Here is a 12084-nt window from a genome sequence, read left to right as displayed (position 1 = left end):
CTCCGTTCGTCCCCATCGAGCTCTTTCTGTTTCCGCAGATTCGGGGATTATGGAATACTTGGATGGTGCCTGCTCGATCGACGGCATCAAAAAATTGTGCCAAGTGAGCAGCCTTGCGCAATTTTTTAATGAAGTTTTTGGGCCAGTGGGTTCCGAAAGGCATTCCAAAGCAGAAATGAATTTTGTAGAGACGATGGCAGGGTACAGCATTGTTTCCTACATGCTTCAGGTCAAAGATAGACATAACGGCAATCTTATGATTAGCAATGAGGGACACTTGGTGCATATCGACTTTGGGTTTATGTTTGCTACGTCACCTGGTGGGATAAATTTTGAATCTGCCCCCTTTAAGCTTTCGCAGGAGCTTATGGAAGTGATGGGAGGTGTTGGAAGTGCAGCGTTCAATTACTTCAAGTTGTTACTTTATCAGGGAATGGTGGCGGTACGGGAGCGTGCAGACGATATTTTAGGCCTTGTGTCGCTCATGACTCCTTACAACACCATGTCTTGCTTTGGTAGTGATCCCGCAAGTACCGTTCAACAGCTGCGCTCTCGTTTTCGCTTTGACTTGGAGACCGAGACGGATTTTGCCCTCCATGTAAAAGAACTCATTCTGGGAAGCGTCGATAATTGGCGAACGAGGCGATACGATCAGTTTCAAACCCTTCAGAATGGTATTTTGTGAGTCAGTAAATGAGTTAGAAAATGGGTAGAAGTATTTGCGTACATGTGTGGCTTTCTTTACACGTTTACACGTGACAAATTGCAGAACCAAGTTCAACATGACAACAACAACAAAGAAAAAAAAAAAAAAACTGAAATGAAGTATGACTGCTTGAGTGGATGCATTTTTATTCAAAAGAAGACTCAAAACATAACTACTTTTTTGTTGTTCTACCACTGTTTTTCCTCACGTCTTGTTACATTGTGAAATTTTTTTTTGGGGGGTTTACATTTATTTATTTATTGCCATGTTTTTGCTCTGAGGGAGAAGTGAACTTGTGGGAGGTGCTCGGCATGAAGGACGAATACGACGCGCCGTTGCTTTCACGTGGGGAGTTTGAGGCCATCAAGCATGACCCACTGCTCATACTTGAGCGGGGCACAAAGGCTATCATGTCTCTTCAACAGGACGAGGCCGCATTGAGGGCAGAACGTGAAACTATCCAGTTGCACCTGCAGGATGCCGACAAGGATGGGGGTTTCGACAGCCAACGGTACAGGGAGGTCATGAATGCGACGGCTGAACTGGAACGGGATCACCGCATGTTGTCAGTACGGTGCACCGACACAGAGTTGAGCAACAAACGGTTGGCGAAGGTTGTCGACGAGCTGCGGCAGGAAAAGGGGGCGTTAAGAGAGGAATTGCAGACGTTGAAGCTTACCCAAGACTCTCTTGCGAAGCAACATGCCGACACTGTTAACCGAATGGCAGTTTTTGAGAAGGCTGCCCCAGATGATGCGGCAAAGATGAAGGGGCTGCAGGATGCCATTACGAAAAAAATTGAATCTCTAGACCTCCTCACGAAAGAAATTGTGAGTGTTACCAACAAATCGGCGAGCCTTCAAAGAAAAGCAGAACAGTTGGGATGCGAGCGTCTTGTGCTAGAGGCGGAAACACTGGCACTGGAGCAGACGACGACGCAGCAGGAGAGGACAATCAATTATCTTCAATATGAGTCGGCACAACTTAATGAGGCCATCAATAAAAGGAAGTCAGAACTTGTTGAAGTGAAGAAACAGACGGCGGCGACGCTACTCGAGCTTCAACTTCAGCTGACGAGAGCGGAGGAGGAACTGACACGACTCAATAACGCGGTTGCCAATGAAAAGAGTTTGACTGGACGACAGAACATATGGCAAGCGAAGGAGCTCCACGCAAAGACGGAGGATCTTCTTGCTGCCCATCAGGAAATGGCAAAAGAGCGTGGAGAGATGAAGAATGAACTGGCTTTAGTACAAGAAAAAGTTTATCGCCTCAAAAACAATGTACTTGTAGTAGAAAAGCAAAACCAGGTACTGAATGGGACACTGCAGATGCTTGAGGAGGAGGATCAACTGATGAAGACAACATACAATGAACGCAAGAACGAGGCGCTTGAAGAAATGAACAAACAGTCAGCAATCGTACGTCAACTTAACGCCGAACTTGAAGAGGCACGCGAGAATCTTTATTTGTTGAATTCCAAAGTCTGCAAGGCTTGTCGTACAGCCATTTTCCCAAGTGATTTGCCAGACTCCTCTTCGAGAAGAGGGTAAAAGGCACAAAAAGAGAGTAATGCCGTTTATATGAGTTATCGAATTTTTTTTCCTTTTTCTTTTTCCTCCTTTCCCATTTTCTTTTTTTGTTTTCTTTTAAAGAATATATATATATATATATATTTGGTAGTTGAGGTTATTTTTTGCTGGTGAACCGTTTTTTTTGCAATTTTTTTTTTTTTGCGAATTTTGAGTGTATTGCTTGTGCCCCCTTCTTTTTTACTCTCTGTCTGTCTGTGTGGGCGTGGCTTATCTATCTGCAGGGTTAGTAGTTGCTGCAAAGTTGCGGAAATTTGAAGTAGTGGATTTTTTTTCTTTTGAATGCATTTTTTTCTTCTGTTTTTTTTTTTTTCTTTTTTTTTTTTTCTTCTTTTTACAATATATATATATGTATGTTTATATATATTGTTTGTGCCTCTTTAATTTTGGGGGGAGGATCAAGTCAAGGCGCTTAGGCCCATGCACAACGGTGCCGCTGTTAAATTGGAACCGAAAGGCCATGCTGTCAGAGGCCTGTTTTTTGGCCATCCTCTTTTGGATATGTTGACCAGTTCCTCGGTGGAGATCTTGGCATCTTACGGCATTTGTGAGGGCAGTGTTGCACTCGCTGAGTCGGAACAAATGCCAATTTTTACGACGCTTTTATCTTCGGAAAACACGGTCTATCACGCTGGTGGATCTGCTATGAACACGGCTCGCACAATGAAGTGGATTTGCCCGGAAATGAGCGTCTGTTTTGTGGGTGCCATTGGCTGCGATCGGTTTTGTGAAATCCTTACGAGGGCACTGGATGCCGCTGGGGTGGAACATCTTTTCGAGTATCACGACAAAATTCCAACCGGAGTATGTGCCTCGTTGGTTGTCCACAAGGAACGGTCCATGTTGGCTAGCCTTGGCGCCGCCACCCAACTCTCCTTCGAGCACATGAAAAGTTTGGAGGTGGAGAGAGCGATTAAAAACGCTGGTTTTTATTATACTGAGGGTTTTTTTCTAAATACCATTTCTAGCCCGGATAATATAAAGCTTGTGGCTGAACATGCCCAAAGAGAGGAGAAACTATTTTGCCTTAACCTCAATGCTCCGTATATAAGCGCTGCTTTTGGTGACAAACTAAGACTTCTTCTTCCATATGTAGATATTCTTTTTGGATGCAAAGAGGATTTTTTTGCGTTCAGTGACATGATGTGGGGTGGCGAGGTTATGGGTGACATAAAGGAGATACTGATGCGTTTGGTTCAACTGCCTAAAAAGAGTGTTTCGCATCCACGTCTCGTAGTTTGTACATGCGGTGGGGAAGAAACTCTTGTGGGGTCTGAAGATGGCGTCCTTGCCTACTCTGTGCCGGCCTTGGATAAGACGCGCGTTGTGGACGTGACTGGCGCCGGGGATGCATTTGCCGGTGGGTTTTTGGCACAGTATCTCTCCCACTCTAATATTGACCACTGTGTGGAAGCGGGCCATGCTTCTGCGGCGGTTGTTATTCGCCAATGGGGGGCCAATTTTTGCGAGAGTCCTCCTCAATTAAAGGCACCTAACTGAGTACGAAGAGTGTGAGGCGAAAATGAGTGATATTCTTGGCGGCTTTCTCTTTCACCTGCTTTCCCTTTATTCTTTTGGGGTGAATGGTGTGAGGAGTGTGCTTTTTTGCGTTTGAAGTGAACACAATTTTTGAATTGCGAGGCGAAAATGCGTTTTTTTTTTTTTTTTCTTTGTTGGGCGGTTGCAGTGGACATGCGTGTGGGATGCTTCAGGAAGGACGACAAATAATAAAAGGAAAAAAAAGAAAAAAGAAAAAAGAAAAATTGTGATTTTTATATTGTTGAAAACTCTTTTTGTATTTAATTTGTTCTGCAATTTTTTTTTTTTTTGCGGCCTAAATAAAAACAATAATAAAAGTAGGGGAAAAACAAGAAAAGCCCCATAAAACCCTCAATTGCGCAGCATTTTTTGTTGTTTTTTGAGCCGATAGGTGGAAGTAGAGAATGCGTGAATAAGTTTCTTTTCCCTCTTTTTTTTTTTTTTTTTTGTGCATGTGTGTGTGTGTGTTTTCTTTCAGCAATTGGAAAAAGAAAAAAAAAAAAAAAAACAGACGCCAATAGAAGCTGGCGTGTGCTGTTGTTCTCCAATACATCTTTATATATACATATTCTTTCTCTCTCTCTCTCTGTATGTGTGTGTGCAAAATGTCTTTATGGATTTGCTTGATTTGTGCGTTGTGCCGGGGCAATTTTTACTCTTGCTTTTTTTTTTTTCATTTTTGCTTTTTGTTTTTCTTCCTGTAGGGTCGTGGGCTTGTAGCGGGCGAGGAGGAGAGGCGTCACTGACACACCTTTACGGTGGATGACGTCGGCCGGTGCAGGGGAGATCTTTCTCCGGCACAACCCGTACCGAAGCGAGGTCATCTCATGGTACAGAAAGTTTCTGAAGGCGTCTTTTTCTGTGCCATGGGAGACAGACGAGGATGCGTTGTACGTGCTGGAGGAAGCACGGAGGCTTTTTCGAAAAAACGCCCGCATTAACGACATTGAAACTATAGAGCGAAAGCTGCGTGAGGCGGAGATGCGCTATGAGATTGGTGTCCACTACAGGATTCCGTACCCGAGAGCATTTCATAAAACCCAAGGGTCTCTGCAGGAAAGTGGTGTGGCGTATGCTGCTGATCTTGACTCCATGTACGATCATCCTGTGAGTCCTCGAATTGGGTGGATAATGGAAGGTAGCGTAAATGGTGGCACGATGGGCGGTTCAGAGCATTTAACGCAGTATCTAGAGGATGGTCCTGGTGTGGAGGACGACAATCTATCTGAAGGACGGTGAGCAATGGTGGTGGTGGGCTGCAATTGTTTTCTTGTTGTTTCATTTTCTCAGTTTTTCGATGCTCGTGCGTGCGAATGTGTGGAAGTTTTCGGTTTTTTTTTTTTTCTTTTTTTTTTTTTGCGCCTGGTTCTGGCGTCGTGGTGGCATTCTATTTCCAATGCAAGTATCCATCATATGTATGTATATATGGTTCTTGTTTTTGGCTATCCTGCTTCATGCAGCAATAATCAACTGATTTCTTTCCCTTTTTTTTTTTTTTTTTTTTTTTTGCATTGCACAGCTAGGTTAGTGTTGGCGTGTGTGGGCTTCTTAGTTGATGATTAGTCAGGGATTTCTTCATAGCTTGATATGTATACTACGGATTGCGTTGGATCTTTTGTGTGAGGTTGCTGCTGGCGTGTTTGGAATTCCACTGGGGTCACCGACGCAGTTGGTACTGACGAAAAAGGCGCAGGCGGCCAGAACGTACGATGAATGGATAATAATTGCCCGCCAACTAGACGAGTTGGACGGATTTCAGGCCTGGCGATTAAAGGGGGAGTCAAGATTCATGAACTTTGATGGACTTGTTGGCCGCATTGGGCTCTTGACAACCCTGAAGAGGAAAGGAAACGCGGAGGTGTTGTTGGCTGTTCTCTCAACTGGCCTTCAGCGCTCGGTATTTGGCATAACGAATCCAAATCTTTACAGGTATCTCTCAGGCACCAAGGCAGTCATTGAGGCATACAACTCCCTGCTTGTGTATCTGATTCAAAAGCTTGCACGGGACACCTCTGTTGATGCGAGGAAAAGGTACTCTACTTTCATGGATGTGGCCCGTGTGTATGGCAGCACAGCTCTTGTTTTTCACGGGGATATGATGCTGGGGCAATTTCATTTTGGTGCCGCAAAGGCGCTTTGGAACGCCAATTTGTTACCGAGATTTTTCTACGGTGGAAGAACAGGTGCCCTCGTTTCAGCATTTCTGTGTTGCAAACGAAATTTGGCGGAGGTGTTTGATGTGGACGAGGCTGCGTTTTCCACATTCAGCAAGGCAACCTTGGGACTCTTTGACTGGCGGTGGCAACGCTTGTGGAACGAAGGATATTTTTTCAATATACACGTTCTTGTGAATTTTATGAGAGAACACCTGGGGGACTTAACATTTCTGGAGGCGTATCAATTAACTGGACGTGTTCTTAACATTGAATACACCCCGGAAACTGTGGGTGTATCGCATAAAAGAGCTCCCTTAGTGCGGTTACTAAATTACCTCACGGCTCCCAGCGTGCTTGTGTACAGTGCAGTAGCGGCTTCCTTTGCCTCCATGCCACAGTTCTTTGAACGCTATCCGTTATTGGCAAAAGACTTGAATGGTTGCGTTGTGCCGTACGATCCGCCGGTCATGGGATGTGTGGGCAGACGGTCAGATGGAAAAGTTGACGGACTTGAACGTTTGCGCCAGTTGTTTCATATCAAATGTTTTATCGTCTCGGAATGTTCTTTCTCCCAATTGCCATTCTTGAGAATTGCCGGCTGCACCTCCTTACCGGCCCGTGTGTGGCAGGCTTTCTCCCAGGAATGGTGGCATTTATGTTTATTTTTTGTTTCTTTTATGCCATTTCAGAAATATTTATGGGCATTCTTTTCAAATGGCGATATGGACGCGGAAGATGTCATAAAAGTGTTTCCTGCAGCCTCTTTCTCGGATTTTATTACTTCCTTTCAGCTTCAGCCTTTTTCCCTGAAGGCATTTCAGGAGCACGTGCTGCGGGGAGAAAGGGGGCTTTGGCCTTTTCTTGAACGCATACGAGAGCAAATTGCAGCAGAATTTGCTTTGAACGATGCCTTAATGCAGTTGCGCCACATGGATGGAGCATTGTCCGTGGAGGATGAGAATCCGTACTCGGGATAAGGAGGGGTCTCAGAGTCAGGGTGGACTTTTATTATTATTGTTTTTTGGGAATTGAAGTACGTGGGTTGCTTTTTTTTTTTTTTTTTTTTCTATGCTATTATGCCTGCTTGCTTATTTCCATACCTTCTTATCCCTCCTGCTGGCGGAGATGGGCATGAGGCGATGCTGAGGGACGAGACACCGACCCCATTGGGCTTCTAATTTGTACACAAATTTTTTCTCTTGTTCCCGTCAGCAGCGTTTTTTCTCTTATTTTTCCAGCTAGGGGACTCATGTCATATGTCTATCCGTGTCTTGTGGTTGCTGTTTTGCCCCTCCTTCTCACTTTTTTTTTTTTTTTCTGGGAGTTTTGCCACAGTGTGAAGTTTCAAGGATGCCGACAGTGAATGAGATTCAGCCCCGCTCGTCAGGATCGACACTTTATATCGTGCGCAATGTACAGGGCCGGCAATGTCTTGCCCCGCAATCGCAGCCTGACAACTTGAGCTTTACGTTTCTTGTGAAACTGGACCCGAAAAGTGGCCAGGAATTTTATGTTAATGTCACGACAAAGGCAAAGTCGTGGGATCTTCCCGACATTGATGCGGAGCGTGCAGCTGACCCATCGCATAAGGATGGCAGTGAATTATCGCCGCCGTTACAGACGGTGGAGGTCTTTGGCACAACTTACGAATTGACGCAGTGTGACGGTGATGAGCGATACGTTCCGAAGCGGCTGCCGTTTGAACCTTTACCGATTCATTGCTGGCGGCCGGTTCGGGACGCCTCGGCGGGTCGTTTTTTGTACGAAAACTGCGAGACGGCTGAGCGAGTCACAAAATTGCCGCCCATTGAGTACTACTGCGATGCTGTGAGGCAAATTTACGAGTTTTATGGCATTGAAGGGTCCTACGTTGACGCTATTCGTCGTTGTTTTGGCAATGAGAATTGGCTGGTTGAATCGCTTTCGATTCAGTATGGGCCAAGACCGCTTCGAAGCGATGAGGTCATGGAGCTGGCAGAGTGCTACTTTCAACGGCATGACAAGTCAATGCTGGGTGAGATGGATAGCCTTTTGGGGCAGTGGAGTGGGAACGAAATTGGGTTTGTTGATGCACTTTACAAAGAATACGGTGAACGCCCACGCACCACACGTGAACGTGTTCGTGCAGTATACGCCCAGTATTGCCCTTCCATGATTTTTTATTGTGATGAGCAGGTGGATCAATACAAGGAACGTGATGATGAACTTATTGATGCATTGGAAATTAAATTTGGGCCTGAGATGATCAAGGGGGAGGAGCCCTTGGAAACCATAATGCAACGTGTGCGGTGTCAGTTTCTCAAGTATGACCCTGAACGTGTCGCTGATATTGAAAATATTCTGGCGAAGCACAAAGGGGCTGAGGTGCAGTTACTTGAGCTCCTCGTTTGCCACTATGGCCCCGAGGTGAGCCCCGAGGAGAGGGAGAAGCTCCTCAAGGATCAGCTGCAAACGGCGTGGAATGAGGCGGACTATGCGTGTGGAGACAGTTGGGAAGAAGCTTCCAACGAACAGCCTGTAAAAGAAACAGCTGCGGCAAAAAATGGGGAGCCGACACCGACCAGCAAAGAGACGGGTGCGTGGAATTGCAATTCCGACGAAGCCAATCTGGGGAATTACAACGAAGAGGAATTGAATGATTGTTCGGCATCGGTGAAGCTGTTTTCGGAGGAATGGGCCCCAGCAATATCACGCGTAGTCACGCAGGCCAACAGCGTTGCGATGGAATTACAGGAAAGCGTTGAGCCCGACATGTCAAGGCGATCTTCACCCACAGCCGCAGTGTATGCCTCATCTATGTCTATGAGGGAAGCCAATGACACTATGAAAAGTTTGCGTCTTGCGTCTTCTGCGGCACGGGGATCCAGTTCCATCGTATCGTCCTCATTCCCGAATGCAGACTCGGCGTGGAGGAAGCACACGGAGATCCTGGAGAATGAGCGAAGGTTGCGTGAGCAGGAGTTCCAAAAACAGCAGCAATGCATTCTTTTTGAAGAGGAAAAGCAAGCAAGGGAGTTTGAGGCACATCAGCGCCTTCTTGCAATTGAGAGGGAACGGCGTTCTCAAGAGGAGGCGAAGAGAATTATGGAGGTTGCACAGGACGCTGCAATGCATGCAGTAAAGGAATTGACGCGGCTACAGCAACTTCGAGATGATGAGTATGGGTGCGATGAGCGTTCCGGGGATGTTTCACGCCAACAAGAACATCGTCAAGCAATCGAGGCCTTGGCTTCCGCCAATGAGGCTCTCATGGGGCAGCTTTCTCACACGGAGGCACAACTACGGGACGCCCTGGCGTCTCTAGAGAGTTACTCTGAGCGAAATGAAAGGCTTCGAGCTGAAAATTTAAGTGTGGCAACAAACTTTGCAGAAATGCAGCGTCAATATGAGTTGGAGCTACAGGGAATGCGTATTTACCTTGACGACACACGTGTGCGGCTCGCCAAGAAGATAAGCGAGCAGGAGGTAAAAATGCTTCACCTCAAGAAAGAAGAGGAAACAACCACCACCAACTTGCTCCGGGAGCTTGAAATTGAGCGTAACAATGCTGCCAAGGCAAAGGATGCCTGGGAGCTTGAGAAAACAGAACTTCGAACAAACATTGCCGGTTTGAAGCAACAGGTGAAAACAATAGTGGAAGAGCGAGAGCATATGAAGGCTAAACTCAACTCTCGCGATATCGTTCTCAGTGAGCGCACGAAAGAAATAGAGGAACTCTATGATGCTATGAAGCGTCAGAGGCTAGAAAGAATAGAAGTGGCAAGCCAAACGGAAGAATTTGACTTGAGCGTTGTGTTGACAGAAGTGCGCGCCTCTGAGGAGCCATCCCATACTTTGAATGCTCTGACATCCCTTTCCACACGCCTCAATTCTTCGGTCAATGTTTCTCCGGAGGCGAATGACTTGCAGAAGGCCTATAAGAGAAGCCAGCAGACCGTGTTGGAGTTGCTGGCAGTGAATAAAAAAATGAAGACAGAATCCGAGAAGGCCCGTGAGTTCATTGGAATTTTGCGGCAGAGGGTGAGGTCGCTAGAAGCCACTGTCGAGAAACTTGAACTGAGGCAGTTGGCGGTGCCTGATATTCCAGTGTGCGCTACAGAGCAGGATGTTGTCGTGGTGAATCTCAAGGAGGATCTACTGAAGGTGGGAAGCCGTCTTCTTGAGGCTGATGCGGAGTCAACGCGGCTTAAGCGTGAGATAAGGGATTTAAGAAGTCTTCTTTCTCTTTACATGTCTAACACGAAGAAGTTGTAAGGGGGTCATTTTCCTCCTCCCTCCAAAAAAAAAAAAAAAAAAAGGAAAACCTCGCTGCTGCAAGATTTTTTTTTTTTTTTTTTTTTTGCAGAGTGTAGGCACGCTTGCGGCAAATGGGGGCATCCTCTCACTCGTGGGAGAAGCAATAGATGAATTGCTGTCATTGAAATAAGGGAAAGGAAAAGCGTCCATATTACTGTATTTATTTATTTTGACTGTGACGGATTTTTTTCTTTCTTTTTTTTGCTTTGAGCGGACCGGGAGACGGTGTGTGATCTTTTCTTTTGAGACGACACGCCACACGTGTATCTCTCAATATCGCCTTATCGATATCGTTTTTTTTCCTTATGCATCTTTGACCGGGTGAAGCGGAGTGGTTGGGGAGAAAGGGCTGGATTCTCCCGGTTGTCTCCGGCGGCTCTTGCAAATGAGCACGTGGCTGTTGATGTTGAAATTGCTTTTGTTTCTTTCTCTCTCTCTCTTTTTTTTTTTTTTTTTTTTCTTTCTTTATTGGCGGTTCTTTTTCTTGTGTTGTACTTCTTCTGTGTTTCGTCGTTTGCCAGAAATCGGGTTGTCTTCCAGGGGTGGGTGCTGCTGGCGATAGACTGCAGCGTACAAATAGAGGACTGCAAGCACTAAGCCAGAGGGCCCTCAATTTTTAAACACAGCGCACAAGCGCAAGCAAAAAAAAAAAAAAAAAAAAAAAACAAATAAATAAAAAAATAAATAAAGAGAAGTAGTTTTAAAACCAATATGGCGTTTTTTTATGCAATATTTTGGGTGTCTTTAACGGTACTCCTTCTTCAGTGTTGTGTGCCACAGTGGCTGACGGTGCAAGCCTCAAATGCGATGACCAACCCCGATTTACGAAAAGTCTCATTATCGCTTTTGGGGAATTTGCACTATGATGTGCTTTTCGGCAAACCGGGTGGGTATGGCGTGTGTAACCAGGGCCAGCCATCCATTGCAACGCCTGGGTGCGATTCCCCTCTGAAGCTTATCCGTTCCGCTATGCGCGATGTATCCCAGTGGAAGGATTCGTTCACATTGATTACGGGCGGTTTGCTTCGCCACGGCACAGATACGATTGCCACGACTGAAATTGAGAGCATGATGAAAGATGTGGTGGTGGAAATAGCTAATAGTAGTAGGGAAAGCCATTTAAAAAAGAAGGGAGCTACATATCCAGTAGCTCTGTCTTTTGGCGGTACGGATTTTATTCCTGCTAACTCCTTTTCTCCAGAAGGGAAGCAGCCGCATTTTACTCGACTACTAAATCTGTTGGAATTGTATGAGCTTTTAAATTCTCAGGAGAGTAAAAAGCTGGGGAACTGCGGGTACTTTTTTCGGGATTTGAATGGCACGAAGCTTCGTGTGATTTCTTTGAACACGCTGCTTTGGTCAAATGCGCTAAGACCGGGGTTTGGAGTAGGTGATGTGGATCCATGTGGGCAATTTCCTTTTCTTCAAGGTGCCATTGAGCAAGCCAAACAGCGCGGTCGGAGCGTTATCATTCTTGGTGACACCCCTCCTGTTATTAATGTAGCGGATGCTCTGCGCAAGAGCAGTGTTCAAGAAGCTGAATCTTACTGGCGTGAGGATTTTACTGAAGCATACTTTCGAATAATTGCTACGTATCGATTTTCCATTGCAGCACAGTTTTTTGGGCACACGAACAGCTTTGCTTTTGTGGATTCACCTGAGGTGGGCCCCCCGCTTTACATCGTTCCTCCTATCTCTCCAGTGACAGGCAGCAATCCATCTTACTTGCGAGCTACTTTGGACACTAATACAGGAAGAGTTGTCACGCTAAAGCAACGATACTGAGCGAGAACGG

The 12084-nt window shown here is 45.9% G+C and overlaps 6 protein-coding genes and 1 pseudogene across 6 annotated transcripts, besides 14 other annotated features; all 7 read left to right on the top strand.

Annotated features, from left to right (window-relative positions):
* Tc00.1047053505987.70 (phosphatidylinositol 4-kinase, putative) lies at window positions 1–685 on the top strand (the record flags this gene model as incomplete). Its single annotated transcript, XM_801926.1, has 1 exon — window positions 1–685. A coding segment is annotated over one exon (685 nt), but the record flags the coding sequence as incomplete, so codon positions are not given.
* Window positions 1–12084: a sequence feature (heterozygous, Esmeraldo-like haplotype).
* Tc00.1047053505987.60 (uncharacterized protein) lies at window positions 844–2259 on the top strand (the record flags this gene model as incomplete). The annotated part of the gene is made up of 1 exon (XM_801925.1): window positions 844–2259. The coding sequence occupies one exon, from the start codon at window positions 844–846 to the stop codon at window positions 2257–2259; it is 1416 nt and encodes a 471-aa protein (XP_807018.1).
* Window positions 2303–2357: a sequence feature (A-rich).
* Window positions 2363–2382: a microsatellite.
* Window positions 2586–2634: a microsatellite.
* On the top strand, window positions 2719–3798 carry Tc00.1047053505987.50 (adenosine kinase, putative; the record flags this gene model as incomplete). The annotated part of the gene is made up of 1 exon (XM_801924.1): window positions 2719–3798. The coding sequence occupies one exon, from the start codon at window positions 2719–2721 to the stop codon at window positions 3796–3798; it is 1080 nt and encodes a 359-aa protein (XP_807017.1).
* Window positions 4021–4061: a sequence feature (T-rich).
* Window positions 4323–4345: a microsatellite.
* Window positions 4487–4534: a sequence feature (A-rich).
* Window positions 4600–5076, top strand: Tc00.1047053505987.41 (hypothetical protein, conserved; the record flags this gene model as incomplete). The annotated part of the gene is made up of 1 exon (XM_801927.1): window positions 4600–5076. The coding sequence occupies one exon, from the start codon at window positions 4600–4602 to the stop codon at window positions 5074–5076; it is 477 nt and encodes a 158-aa protein (XP_807020.1).
* Window positions 5169–5195: a microsatellite.
* Window positions 5312–5345: a microsatellite.
* Tc00.1047053505987.30 (hypothetical protein, conserved) lies at window positions 5393–6970 on the top strand (the record flags this gene model as incomplete). The annotated part of the gene is made up of 1 exon (XM_801923.1): window positions 5393–6970. One exon carries the CDS (start codon window positions 5393–5395, stop codon window positions 6968–6970), a length of 1578 nt encoding a protein of 525 aa, XP_807016.1.
* Window positions 7040–7059: a microsatellite.
* Tc00.1047053505987.20 (uncharacterized protein) lies at window positions 7344–10247 on the top strand (the record flags this gene model as incomplete). Its single annotated transcript, XM_801922.1, has 1 exon — window positions 7344–10247. The coding sequence occupies one exon, from the start codon at window positions 7344–7346 to the stop codon at window positions 10245–10247; it is 2904 nt and encodes a 967-aa protein (XP_807015.1).
* Window positions 10272–10296: a microsatellite.
* Window positions 10313–10334: a microsatellite.
* Window positions 10706–10756: a sequence feature (A-rich).
* Window positions 10931–10983: a microsatellite.
* On the top strand, window positions 11001–12084 carry Tc00.1047053505987.10 (annotated as a pseudogene; the record flags this gene model as incomplete).

The sequence above is a fragment of the Trypanosoma cruzi genome, genomic scaffold (assembly GCF_000209065.1).
Source record: "Trypanosoma cruzi strain CL Brener 1047053515983 genomic scaffold, whole genome shotgun sequence".
Classification (NCBI taxonomy): Eukaryota; Euglenozoa; class Kinetoplastea; order Trypanosomatida; family Trypanosomatidae; genus Trypanosoma; species Trypanosoma cruzi.
This window is presented reverse-complemented; position numbering and strand designations above follow the sequence as displayed.